Source organism: Coturnix japonica, chromosome 1 (genome assembly GCF_001577835.2).
Source record: "Coturnix japonica isolate 7356 chromosome 1, Coturnix japonica 2.1, whole genome shotgun sequence".
Lineage (NCBI taxonomy): Eukaryota > Metazoa > Chordata > Aves > Galliformes > Phasianidae > Coturnix > Coturnix japonica.
In genome coordinates, this window is record NC_029516.1 from 49211239 (window position 1) to 49225611 (window position 14373).

The window sequence follows — 14373 nt, forward strand, 5'->3', positions numbered from 1 at the left end:
TTTCCAAAGGACAGCCACGAAATCTTAAGATCATTGTTTAATAAATGGAACAATTTCTTTTCTGGCTTCCTAATGTATAAAACAACTTAAGATGAGCAGATCAATAATTAAAAAAACAAAACTGCCTCCAGAGAAATTAATGACATACCTGTAAGTAAGTATTCTATATTATGGAGAATTAGAAGCTGCAATAGATTTCCCCAAAAAACCCAAAAGGTAAACCACTTTTTGTAACTATCCCACAGATAACTTAGGATGTCTGGAAACTGATACCTTCTATCTGGAGTTGTTTCAATCATTAGCAAGGGAGCAGTGTGAATGTGTAAGAATAACAACATTTTTAACATGCTTGTATTTTGGAGAGTCACCCTATAAATTTTTATGCACCACTGTTTAGTCTGCACGCATACTTACTTATTAATTGTATGTTCATACAGGGCTATGTTGCAGTCATTTTCTTCATTCACATCCAAATACTCAACAAGGCCTTCATGCAAAAAGTCTTCAAAATTCCTGTAGTTAAATCAAAAATTTACATTGGAAGTATGGTCTTTTCTTATGCTTCTGCAAAAATTGAATTACAAAATGCATATACTGAAAGAACGTAACATGTAGAATATAATCTAGAGAATTCATTTGCATTAAACCTCTGAATTCTAAGGACTCAAAGAAAACAGCACCTTTAAAAAATGAATCCCCTTATTTCACTGCTTCACAAAGACTGACTGACCAGTGATACCTGCCCAAACAACAAAGTAAAATATCCTGTACGTACTCATCATCACCATGACGTCAGGAAAGCGTAAGCATAACCTCACAAGGTTTTCTCAATGTTTTGCAAAAGCTTAATTTAAATATGTGTGGTTTGGGATTTTTTTTTGTGCAAATACAGTGTTCTTAAACGTATACATTTAAATTTGAAAGCAGCTTCATACCTAATTCTGAATGTTCCTGTCCTAGGGTGATCAGATTGATATTCTTTTGCAGTGTTTCATTTTCAATCAAGAGAAATATGGAAACCTCCTTGGGACTTCCACTTGAGGGAAGAGGAGGCTCTGAGATATATTTATTCTACATAATCACCAAATTTCATACCACAAAAAAAAAAAAAAAAAAAAAAAGGAAAACAACAAGATAACTACACTTCATTTGACTTTGAAAAGAAAACCTCCAATACACTGATTAATACACATAACTTATATGTGTAAACGTATAGGAGAGCACACTTCTCTTAACAGATAACCAATACTGTGAAATGATGTACTGTCTGAATAATCTCCACACAGTATTTACAAAAAGATGTGAATATTATGAATATAATCTGCTTGAACTGAGTACCTGTAACCCTGAGCCAGTTCTTCCATATGCTTGTTTGTTACTGCAGGTTTTTGCTTCTTTACAATTATATAGGGTCTACAAGTAAAAAGAGAATAAAGGATTAGAATAGCAAATATTTAGGTAACAGTTTGTACTTTCATTACACTGCAGCCATATCACCCTTTTTATAAATCAATACAGCCAAATAAATATAATCAGTAATTATTCAGACCTTGGTTTGAAACACAGGTGTCCTGAACTGGCTCCTTGTCCTTTAAGTAACAAAAAATTGCACCAGGAAAAAAAAAAAAAAAAATCAGATTTGAATTTTGACAAAGAAGCCACCTTTTTTTTTTTCCTCTAAATCTCTACATTAACATTTTCTAACTATCACCTACACATTTTGTCAATGGCTTCATGAGATTTAAACCTTCTTACTCCCCAAACCTAAGAACAACATTAAGTTCTAAGTTTCTAAATTGTTAAATTCTAAGTTTCAGGGACTCCATGCAAAAGATAGTGAACAGTTTGTGCTCAAATGCCAACATGCAGGAATGCATTTTGCTGATACTAACAAAGTGCTGGCATTTACTACTGTTTGCATCACATGAATCCATAAATTTTAACCACACATGGGCTTCTGAAGGCTTCCTTACCGCAAGGAAACCCTGACACAAAGGATGGCATGCGAGAATGAAACATCAAGGGCTGTTGCTATTTGGACAAGTTGCTTTTATAAAGAGCAGCAAATAGCTACAAGATACTTGTGGAGTCCACTCTGAAATCTAAATAACTGTTTGAAGACGAAGGAGCACTTTTAAATAGTTAATAAGGGGATATGAACAATTGCAGGGTGGGGAATGTTACAAAGCAATTTGGCTAATTCCTGGAAATACACATGATTTCACTTCTCACTCTTCAAAAAAAAAAAAAAAAAAAAAGAAAAATAAATAAATAAATAAATGCACATCAAATCAGAATTTTCTCTTTTTCAAACCTGGATTAGTTTAACTGGTAAAGTGATTTCTGTGCTAATGTCTGTGCAGCGCCTGTACCACTGCATGTCTCAAGTGGGTGTGATTAGCTGATATTTACATGTGCTTCTGGGCCTGTACCAGCATTCAGTATGCTCTAAATTTCAATTAACAAATAAAGTGGAATGCCAATTTCAGCTAAAATACACATGTATTTCTTAGGTCATTTTGCTCCCAATCTCTTTTTTATTGATACACCTTGTTAATTAGCCAGCCAATTCCTTTCTGCTTGCCTTTGTGACATGACTGTTATCAAGGCACTCTCTATGCAGTAAGGACTGTAAGCACTCAAGAGATCTTCCTTACAGTTTTAATGAATTCCCTGCCTAGTTAACAGTAAGAAGTGAACTAAACCAAAACTTTGAGAGAGACTTTCCTGCTACTATATCAAATATGCATGAGGAAATTTGCAAAGAGTTTTCATGTTTAAATCTCTACTTCCTTCACCCAGAATACTTAAGTATACAGTGCACAGAACAGCGTTTACTAGACAATTCTGACAGGATGTTTACCTGCACAATCTCCCTCCATCAGAGGAAATGTAGACACATCTGTCAGAAAGATTTGTAGAGATGGAAACAAATTCATTGATATAACCTGCTCGACGCATTATCCGAAATGTGTTGACTAGTTTTTGATGATCGCGTATGACACCAAGGATGTTACCTATTCAGAAAGGGAACAGCAAGTTCATGGTCCACTCTTTGCACATCCAAAACTCTACTTAAAGGGAAAATCAGAGTTGACAGTGTATAGAAGTACATCCCACTTCTTGCAATTAATATGCATATTTAAAATACATATCTAAGTATTCTGATGTATGATGAAGAAAAAAGACTAATACATCTTTTTAAGAGTCATCTAACAAAGTTTATCTTAACTTAGAGAACACAACCTAGTACAGTGTCATATTAAACAGAATCCCGTAAGAAGGAGACACAGCTTGATATAAAGGTAGGAATATGCACCTGAAGAAATATCTGTCCTCTTATGTCACACTCTTAAATTTGAAACAAATCAGACATCCACAAGGGTGCATTCTTTTAGAATTAAAACAAGAAACTAATACATTGATCAGTTTTGCCTCTTTTAGTACCAGATCATCTACATTTTGGAACATACGTGATCTTGCTCCATACTACAAACAGAGCTTCTGAAGGAAGAATCCAATCCTTCTGCTCTGCACTTCCCTTTAGACCATAAAGTGAAACAGAAAGAGTGCATGTGGTTTCACTGAACCTTATCTTTAACATATTGCTAAAGGAAAGCAGAGCTAAGGAATGCAGTTCAGTCAAGTGTTTCTTTCCTGTAACTGAGAAAAGGCAGAACTGAAGAGTAACTGCTGTTTAATTTGAAGGTAAATGGAGAACTTACTCAAGTGACAGACCTTAAATACTAGTCCCTGAAATGGATGCTGTTGACAAAATCATAGTTGCAATTTTTAACATGTCACTATTTTGAAATTTAATATTATAGTAACTGCTGATTAGAATCAGAGAAAGATCAGTTGCAAAAGGAACTTAAGCGTGCAGAAGCAGAGCCCATGTGCTGAATCATTCTTCTAACAAAGGAAAGCAATGCAGCTTCTTTGAAGTCTCATTTTTTATAATCATTCACAAAGCAAATTGCTGCTTAAAAGGTAGTTTTAAAGAGAACGGCATTGCTAAATATTGCAAACAATTAATACAGACTTTGTGTTTTTAAACACAGTCGCATGAATAGATATAAATAAATATACGAAGACTGCAATAAAAACAAATATGTCCTGTGAATGAAGCCACGGATTTACATAATGGAAAGTTATCAATTTAGGAGCATTATTCTTTTTAAAAAATACCTTAAGAAGGTCAACTAATTGGTAAATGAATAGAAAACCAACCAAACAAAAAATCTATAATGGATTGTACATATTTTTGTATGTACTCATGCAAGCATATTTACAAACAGTACTGAAACCCAAAAGAGCTTCAATTTCTCAGCTACACACATCTGTAGAGTTCTGAGGACAACTACACACACAATTAAATGCCATCATTTGACCTGCGTACTCTGCTTAACTCTATCAAAATATTTGCTGATGAAATTACAGGGAAATTCACAGGGAATACAACATCCATGTTTGGCCATGCTCCAAATTTCAGTGTTTCCAAAGAGTAAACTCACAAATGGCAAGAAGTCAGAGTCAGACTGCTGAAGAGTTACATACCATTCAGGAAAACAAGGAACACATTAGGATATGAAAGTTCTTCACCACAGAGCAAGTTCACATCTTCAACTCCAAGATTACTTGCCAGTTTAATGATTGGGCCATCTTCCATATCTGTAGTAATGTGAGTCATCAGGGCAAGGTTTTTAACCAAACCACAAGCCTAAAGTAATAAAAAACAATTTAATCTTTTATCTGTTCACATTAAGCTCGGAAAAGAACTCTAAGACCATACAGTTCAAACGTACACCTACCACCATAACTTCCTCATTAACCATTTCCCTTAATAACACATTTAAATGTTTCTTGAACACCTCCAGGGACAGTGACTGCACCGCCTTCCTGGGCAGCCTGTGCCACTGCAGCACCTCTCTTACTGAGAAGAAATTGTTCCTGATGTCCAACCTGATCCTCCCCTGGTGTAACATAAGGCCATTCCCTTATGCTTCAAACCAAACAGTGCCACCACTGCTCAGGAGGACAGAAATACTAACAGCAACATACAAGACCCTTACCTCTCCTTCAGGAGTGTCCGATGGGCAGAGCATCCCCCACTGAGACGGCTGCAATGATCGAGGACCACTCACTTTCCTTGTCTTTTCAAACTGAGAAGAGATTCTAGTCATCATGCCCAGGGCAGATATATAAGACAAGCGGGACAATACTTGAGTCACACCTTGGCGGTCCATTTTGAATCTCTTCAGAGACCAATTTCCCTGTGGAACACGACAAACATTTAAAAAACAGTGATCAGAGTTTATCTGTGTCTCAATATTACATTCCTGTTTTCAAGATTTAGACTGACCAAGATTAGGAGCTTTGCACAGCCAATACTGCCCATTTCATAGAATCCCAGAATGGCTTGTGTTGGACAGGATCTTAAAGCTCATGCAGTCCAACTCCCCTGCAGTGGGCAGGGTTGCCACTCCCCAGATCGGGTTGCCCAGGGCCCATCTAAACTTGGGTATTTAAATAATACAGCTTTCTAACTACCCATCTGTATATAAGCTACTGGTTATGACACACTTACTAACTAAAGTTGAAACAGAAGAATTGCTCTTTCAGATGATTTTGCTATCACATCTTCAACTACATAAAGACTGATCGTCACACAGGTGCACACAGGTTCAAATTTAACTAAATTAAAATCTTTTCTGACCTTTTTGAGTATGTCAAAAAAAGGAGTTCTTTTTGTGTGTGTGAAATATGCTCTTACAGCAGGTCCCGTTTCAGTTCTGACTTCTTTTGTAATTTATTTTGGTAAGAAACACAGATGTTTATACTGAAGCAATCTGACATCAAAGTCATGTGTTCTTTCTCAAAACCTTTGGGTATTAGAATCCAGAGGAAAAAGACTCAAGCATGTGTCCTATCTTCAAAGAAGGGTGGAAGGTTTTAGGGCTATCCACACCTCTCTAGTGGGTTTACATCAACTAGAAAGCACAAGATTCATGTATATGCCAATAACTTCATGCTTCAAGGTCAAAGTTACTTGTGGTTTCAACCAGAACAGAGTAGTTCAGAGAATGTTCTAGGAAACAATTATGTCTAAAGGGCAAGTAGATATAATAATCTCTACCAATATCTAGCATTTTACTGCAACTTAAGCTAATGTTTCAGCAGGCTATTAAATTTAGATACTACATCTCTTGATTTCAAGACTGCTAGTTCATATATAGAGAGTTCCTGGTACCTGAGTCAGTAGATACGGCACATTTTTGTCCCAGATATTACTATCTGCCCCAATCACAACTCTAGTAGTCAGTCCAAAGGCAATAAAGACCTTGAATGTTTTCCTTAGAACTACCACCTGCTAATCCATGTAACCTTTCGACAACCTCATGTCACCACAGCTAACAAAAAATTTAGTTTGCTTGCTATACTGCACTGAAATCTTTTTGTTTGGTTCCTTTATTTATACATTAACAGCATAATCCCATCTTTTGATTAACAGCAAGAAGACACTATCCATCCCAATTATTCTGTTATTTGCCTATACTGCAGAGACTGTTAAGTAGTCATGAGAACCTCCCTTTTTCCCTTGTTGCAGAAAGGGGGAAGACATAATACCTAACAGCAAAAGACCTTCCTACTTGTTCAAACTTCCCACTCACTCACCGTTTCATAGTTAAAAGATTGGGAGTTAACAGAATATGAATAAAAATACAATAAATCAGTACATAATTATTATATCATCATATAATAATAATGTATATTGAGCAATAGATATTATCATATTATTAGTATGAGTATTCATTCTCATGCTAGAAATCATTGTAACCTGAACTACCATGTAGTTTTACTGCACTGTCCAAATGACTGAAATCTCAGTGACAGAAGAGAAACAGGAGGTAAAACACTGAAGAAATCATGTGGAAAAAATTATTTATGCTTTTGAAGTGTCAAAGTGACTCCTTCAAAGCTGTCTAAAACAACCCATACAGGTCTGGGCAGCTGACAAGACAGAGGACTTCCTACTGAAATCTCCTGTGAAATCAAAGTTCCTTCTTCAATGGCATTGAATGATTTTGTAGACCCTGAAATGTCTGTTAGGTCTGTACTATTTCTGCACACCTACTCTCCTCTGGTATTTCTGGGATGCACAGACTAAGTACCACTGAACACCAGTGTACAGTGGATTCAGCAGTGTTATGAATTCTTCTGCATGCTACTGGCATAATTACAAGTCTGTTGAGTTATTTTGTGCTCTTTGGGACTATCACTGAAGCATTCTGGTGAGACTGGAGATTGTTGTTTCCAAGAACGATGTTTATGGCATTTGCTTAATCTCTTGAATAGTATGCACTGGGCATTGTTCCTGAGAAATGATTTTCAATGCTTAAGAGCAGATGGTGTTTAACTGCTTATGTGACAGTAACAACAACAACAACAAAAAAAAAAAGAGTCCTAAGATAGTGGAAGAAGGAAGACTTTACAATATGCGCTGAATAGTTTGCAGATTTATCTCTGTCAGTCCAAATGGAAAAACTGGCACCAGCTAGAAGAAAGCACAAGCATTTAGAGAAACAAATCTGTCAAATTGTTTTGGGTACGTGCACTGTAGGGATTTAACTACATTTGGGGCACTCATAAAATTAAATAGTGATAAGCTTTAAACACTGGGATTTGTAAGTAACAGACTTGTTACAGGTTGTTTCAAATGCAATTTGTAGAGTTAATTTTATTTACAAGAAATGAAGAAAAACTTCAGTTTCGTACTGGGCAGAAAAGCCCTCTCAAGAGTTCCGAGGATTAAGAACCAAGTTGCACACTGTCTACTGGCAACTAAAATACTTTCACTAATTCAGTTTCTTCAAAATTCATGCATTTCAAAGTCACTTACAAGCTACTAGCTAGATTTCAGGGATTATCTCACAAATTGTTCCTGCAGATACATGAGGTACGAGACAAAGTTCGTAATTACATTTTATTCTTGTCCACTGACATGAAGATATCCACTCTAGTAGGAGGTGGATATGGGCAAAAATCTAGCCAAGCTAAGTAAATAGACTTGATTCCAACCTTTTTACAGCAATATCTCATCTATTAGTTTTCCCAGTTAAGTAGTTCAGTATCATTATCATAACAAAATAAAAACATAACAAAAAAAAAAAAAAATACTCCAAGTTACAAATTGGCTGACACTAAATTTACTTGTACCAGCTACTTCATGTAATTAAAAAAGCGTCGCCCTTCAAAGAGCTCTTTTTTAGCAACTGTCTTTCCTTCACATGTCTTCGTTTCCTGTCATTTTTAAACCATATTTTGGACATACGATACAGCCTCAACTTAAGTAAGAAATAAAAAAACAACACCCATGAACCACATAATAGAGCAGAACACATAAGACAGTGAGTTAGATAAATAATCTATTTTATTTTAAATTAACAAATTTTAAATTTGTTTCTACCCTCCCATCACAAATACTTCAAGAACCACTTCTAAATAAATGGCAAATTAGAAACTGATTTGATAAACAACAAATTTTCAGTGAATTCCAAAAGCCCCATCCATTACTGAACTTGGCAATTTTAGTCAGATTTGACCAAAGACAACAGAGCTATCAGAACAAACTTTACAATGTTTTGGGGCTCAGCAGAGTGGAAAAATGATGCATACTAGAATTAAACCGAAAGTACTTACAGTGGAAATGGCATTGACCATGCCATTGGTGATCTGGTCTTGGCGCATGTGCTTCACCACATCAAACTGAGCTGCACGTTGCTTGGGGATCACCTGGTCAGCAATCTTTTTCAGCTCAGAGTTAAATTTTTTGAACAAATCTTCAAACAGAAGAGAAAGAAGCTGTAAATAGAAAACTACAGGATTAAGATCTGAGAAAAGTGGAAGAACACAGGTGTTCAATATTTCTGCCCTTATACTTCTGGTCAGTTGAAATACAGTGTTTGTTTCTTACATGGTATTATTCACACAAAGTTTTTTTTGCATTATTTAAGTGAAACATGTGACAAACTATTTCAAAACAGAAAGCAAAGTAATAAGAGTCTAAGCCTATCCATCTCTTTTGGGTTTTGCATTGACCTTCACAATATCTTTGCATATCTGCCTATCAGCAGTCAAAGAAAAACCAACCCAACAAAACAAACAGCAATACACCTCTTAAGAAGCATTGCAATTTAAACCAATTTCTTCTTGCATATGTATACTAATAACTTCTCATATTTGAAGTCTCTATAAAAGGAAAACACTCCTAATGTTTGTAGTTTGACTTCTTTTGTTCTCTACTTTGTGTTTAGATTTCTCAGGCTTTCTTTGTGGGCACTAACAGTTTTCTAAAATACTCAAAACGTATCATGCAATGCAGTGCTACGCGTTCATAATTATTAGCAAGCAGTGCAAATTCTAAAGCCTGGCAATCCTGTCCTGGGACTTAATTTTATAGCAGCTCTAAATGTCAGAAGGACTAAAACACAGCAGCTATCAAATGCCAGAAATGGTAGTTCCTAGAGTCCCAGGCACTGAAAGGCAGAAAAAGCTTGGTATTCACAAGCCAAGATGTCCTGGTATCAGTTGTATGATTTAATTCTTGTATGTGAAGAATTAAAATTGAATTAAAACAGTCTCCATCTCAAATAGTCATAACATCTTCTCTTCTAGAAACAAAGAATGCAAACTACTCTTTATTTTATCAATGGCAATCAGATTTCACTTGCTTTTCTCCACCTACATGTCATAACTGGACAGATCAAAGTATTAGATGACACTGCAAAGCAGCTACCTAAATTATAAAGTACCTTTTTCAATAGCATCACATGCATTTAGGTATAAAAAAAATTTACTAGAAACTCACACAGATATATGACTTGGCAATACAAGACTCTCACTGGCTTTCACAAAGATCAGGAGTGGCCTAAGACAGTCTAACTTAAAGACGTAAGGTGTACCAACTGTTCAGTCATTAAATTGTAAAAACTTATATGAAACAGTGATATCATACACTGCATGCTAACCCCTGAGAATATCAGAATCCTACTTCTATTCAGAAGAGAGGGTCTGTAATAAAAACTTTTTTGGGACCTGACCTTGATATAAAGTACTGGGGACCCTCTTCCTTCCTGATCCTTCTAGTACCATTTTACAATACAACATTGCATTGCTACTGTTGATAGAAATCCAGTCACCTGTGACTCACTGCAGTGCCATGGCTTTTTTTAAAGCCAAATTCAACCAGAAAGGAAAAGATCTTCTATGAAGTACTGAATTAGGAAGGACAATCCAATGCCATCTCCAAAAGTCAGATTATGAGGGATGTGTTTCAAATGGAGGGAAAAGGGCAGAACAGTTTTAGGATGTCCAAAAGACTTGTTAAACACAAAAAAGACTGTGTTGAAATCAATCCTGATATACATTTGATCTCAACAGGTTTCTGTGCAGGACATTTAACAAACGCGTCACATAAAAAGACAAAAAAAGACAATAGTTCCATTTTGGATTTCTTGATCTGAAAATCTTTACAAAGTCTCCTAGTTCCACGTGCTGTAGGGATTATAACATCATCCTCCTCCTTTTCTGAACTAATAAAGTAAGCTATACCCCAACTAAACAAACTTGCTAATATTCACCAGTCTGAAAAGTGTTATGCTTTGCTAATTTCACTCATGGACTCTCAGTTTGTAAGAGCTCTGACTATCTGGCAAGGCAGAGTCTCACAAAAACCACATTATTTAGGTCAAGAGTAAGTGATTAAAGAAAAAGGATGGAATGCCAGTGATAATATTCAATGGATTTCATAGTTAGTCCAGGGCCTTTCAGCCTGCTTAAGTCAGGATCACTAAAGAACAAATTATATTTAAGAAAAAAAAAACAACAAAAAAAAATAACCTGACAGCTCATCAACTGATTTTCATTGAAAATCCAAAGAAAAATTAATAAAGAAGTTAAGCTGCTGAAATACAGTTTCACCAATTAGCTTAATGTCAGAGAATTCTAATTAGGCGCCTTGAGATTGCTATTTAACGTTTAAGCCTTTTGAGTGCCAAATTCTCCCTTTCACACAAACTGGTTGCAAAATTAAAGACATTAGGCAGCCTTAATTATATTATCAGAACAGCTGGGATTAGGCAATCTCTGAAGTCAAGGCGGTATTCTTTTGTCACAGGGTAGAAATCCCTTGCTTTCCAGGGTGCCGGATTTTGGTGCTGTTCCATATCTCACCCATACAAAGCAAGCTGCATTAGAAACAAAAGAAAATAAATGAGGACAAAGAACAGAGTAATGCTTAGCAAATAATGAACACATTAAGGAAACAGAAAAGGTAGGTGAAAAGATTAAGCCTGAAATCGGTAGGTTTTGCTAACACCTCAGCTGGCACCTGGCCTACCAAGCCTCTCGTGGCAGAAAGACTAAGAGAAAGCTCTGTAAACCAGCTTGGCTAGTGGATACAACTCTGTTATCTAAAGCTAAAGCACATTTCGTACTCTCTTGTCCCATGGGGTGTGAAATTAGCAGCTATTGTTTTCACACATCTTTATAAACACAATGCCTTTTATGTCTTCACATTGTTTAGACTGCTATGTTTTTCTCCTCACATGGGAATCTTTTCTTTTTTTTCCTTTATTCAAATTATAAATCAACAGGATTTTTATTCCAGGAACATGCTGGCATGAAAAGAGAAAAATAACAGCATCAATACTCCCTCTCTGCTCATTTTATCCGCACAAACTTTAGCTAAACACAAACATTTAGAAACTGACCAAAAAGATTTCTACACTTTTTAAGCAAGTAATCAAATCAACAATATTAAACTGATAACACAGCAGAGAGGAATTCAAGTGTTCAGCTTGAAATGAGCATTTTAAATATCACAAGGGATCCATAACTGATCTTAAGCAAGTGTTACAGCCTCCCCCCTGCGCAGCTCTCCTTGATGTAGAAAAAATATGCACTGCCTTTGTTATGATGATCCTCTACATTTAAGACCCCTTCCCAGTTAATTTAAAACAACTTTGGTTGTTAACATCTGTGAGCAGAAGCCTTTTTTCTTACAGCTTGTAAAAACTTCTTACCTTCTCTATTTTCTGCCTCTAAACTAACAAGAAAAATAACTACTTTTCAATCCAGTGAAATAAGAACAATATGACAGCAGAGCACTAATTACATTCATCTACAACAACAGTGCCAATGCTAAATAAAGTTAAAAAAAAAAACCAACAACGAACCCAACCAATAAATCCATTGTAGTTTGAAATATTTGTCCCACTAGGATATTGCACTTATGTCTTATTATTCTGCTTTGCTACAAGAGCAGAATCCTAATGGACAGTCACATATTAACTTGAAGAAAGAAATTCCTTTCCTATGCGGTTAAGAGTTTTCATTGTTTAATTTGTACTCAGAGCATCATCTTAGTTTTGCTGACAGCTGGGAAGCAAAGTACATTTTTATTCTGAAATGACTGCAAACTGTGCGCACATGCAATCTGCATTTGCGTTCAGACACGTGGATAAGAACAGGGGTGATTGGGAAGGAAAACAGCGATATGAGGCAGTATACACTGTACACATAAATAAAAGCACAGTAAAATGAGAATTCCCATCAGACAGGTACAGAAACGAATAGATACTGTTATTTGTGCTACAACAGAAATCCCAGTGCAAAGGATGTGGGGAGCAGAAATGCAGTTTTCCATGGTAAATTACACATATTTGTTTGGACTTCTGGTGTGTGATCAATAACTACAGATTATATTGACTGCCATAACTCCAACTTAAATTCACAGAGATTAGAACAATGACATCCAATCGTTATCTAAAGAAAACATCCATGTCAAGGTAATTAAGTTGTTCCTTCACCCAAATTCCTACTGCTTAAGAAAAACATGGTGGGCTGATGGTTGGACTAGATGATTTTAATGATCTTTTTCAACCGTAAAGATTTGATGACTTCTTAAACTTCATCTGGCCACCAGCCGTAAGCCATCAGCCTCTTTGTAAAAGAATGGTGCCAATCATGCATCAATTCAGCAAGCAGAGAAATCCACGTACACTACTTTAATCAGTCAGTCAAGTTAACCTACTATTTTCAGAAATTTCAAATAATCCCTCCTAGTTCTGCCTTTAGTAAGCTGAAGATTTTTTCCCACTGGTCATTTTTCTGTCAGAACTAGAAGGCACACAGCTGCACCTAGAAAAGACGGCAAGAGCTTCTGAAGCAAATTGAGTGTTTGTGCTTCCACTCTTGAAGGCTCAAACAGAGCTTACTGCCAGAAATAAGTGTCTAGTAAGGCTTTAAACTGCACACTATTCATGCTACTCTAAAGGCTAGATGGGCAGTTGATAATAAATAAGCAATCACCGGGACTTCTCCAAATTACAGATGGCTCAAGCAGCTGTTCTGCTAGCTGTTGCAGAAGCTGGGTTCTCCACAGTGGCTCAGCCCAGGCTTAATACATAGGTTCTCTCATCACACTGCTTCTGTAAGGGGGAGGATGGAGGTCTTGGCACTAACAAAGGTACAATGGAAGTAGAACTGAAGCAGAATTTACACTGTTTTGCCTTTTCAATTCTTGGAGGGGTAGAAGACAAGTCAGGATACAGTTTCTTAGTCCAAACAACATATCTATGAGTAAATACAGAAAAGCTAATGAAAATAAAATCAGAGGAAAATGCTTCAATTGAGAAAGCAAGGATGTCCCTTATTATGCATCTATTAAAAACAGGTGCTAACAAAACCCAAAAGAGCCTTAGCTCTGAAGTAAAAACCTACCTGCCCTGCCAACTCCAAACGTTTATTTCCATAGTAGTCTCTGTCATCTACTTTATTTTCTCCTTGAGCCAGAATCACTCTGCGCACCATTACTGCTGTATATATGCATTTGGCACGGAAATTGAATTCCTTGACCTGTAATGAAACAAATGAAGAACAAACTGATGTTTCAGGACCAACTCCTTAGTTTTGACTCAGACACCAATTTAAAACACAACGTAATCTGGCTGGACAAAAGGATTACAAAATTATGTTCTGTAGGTGAGAAGGTTCTCTATGAAGTACTGTTATTGCACTCTTTCTATCTGTCGTAGTTTCCATGGAAATAAATAGGAGGCATTACTTTCAGAGCAACCTACATATATTGGCATCACTGGAAAAGATATATGGAAAGCACATCAGAATACAGGCATAAGCTGTATGGATAAGATGCTGAACTAACAGCTGACAGTGTCTGCCCATATGGAACAATGTCCTATGATGATAAATAATTTAATGGCTCAGCATTTCATAAACAGATTATTTTTAACTCAGTTAAAGTATTTTTCTTCAGTTTGAGGATGATTTACTTTATCTCAACAACAAAACAAA

At 36.2% G+C, this 14373-nt stretch overlaps 1 protein-coding gene across 2 annotated transcripts in view; it reads right to left on the reverse strand.

The window, feature by feature from the left end:
- The window catches only part of POLR3B (RNA polymerase III subunit B), a 58145-nt gene that overhangs the window by 29429 nt on the left and 14343 nt on the right, over positions 1-14373 (reverse strand). For both annotated transcript variants that reach the window (XM_015864043.2, XM_015864050.2), the window contains 7 exons: positions 13783-13917; positions 8701-8862; positions 5073-5273; positions 4558-4720; positions 2864-3017; positions 1339-1413; positions 415-513 (listed from right to left, as the gene is read on the reverse strand). In XM_015864043.2, the coding sequence (XP_015719529.1) occupies positions 415-513; positions 1339-1413; positions 2864-3017; positions 4558-4720; positions 5073-5273; positions 8701-8862; positions 13783-13917 (989 nt within the window). The remainder of the gene's footprint in view (positions 1-414; positions 514-1338; positions 1414-2863; positions 3018-4557; positions 4721-5072; positions 5274-8700; positions 8863-13782; positions 13918-14373) is intronic.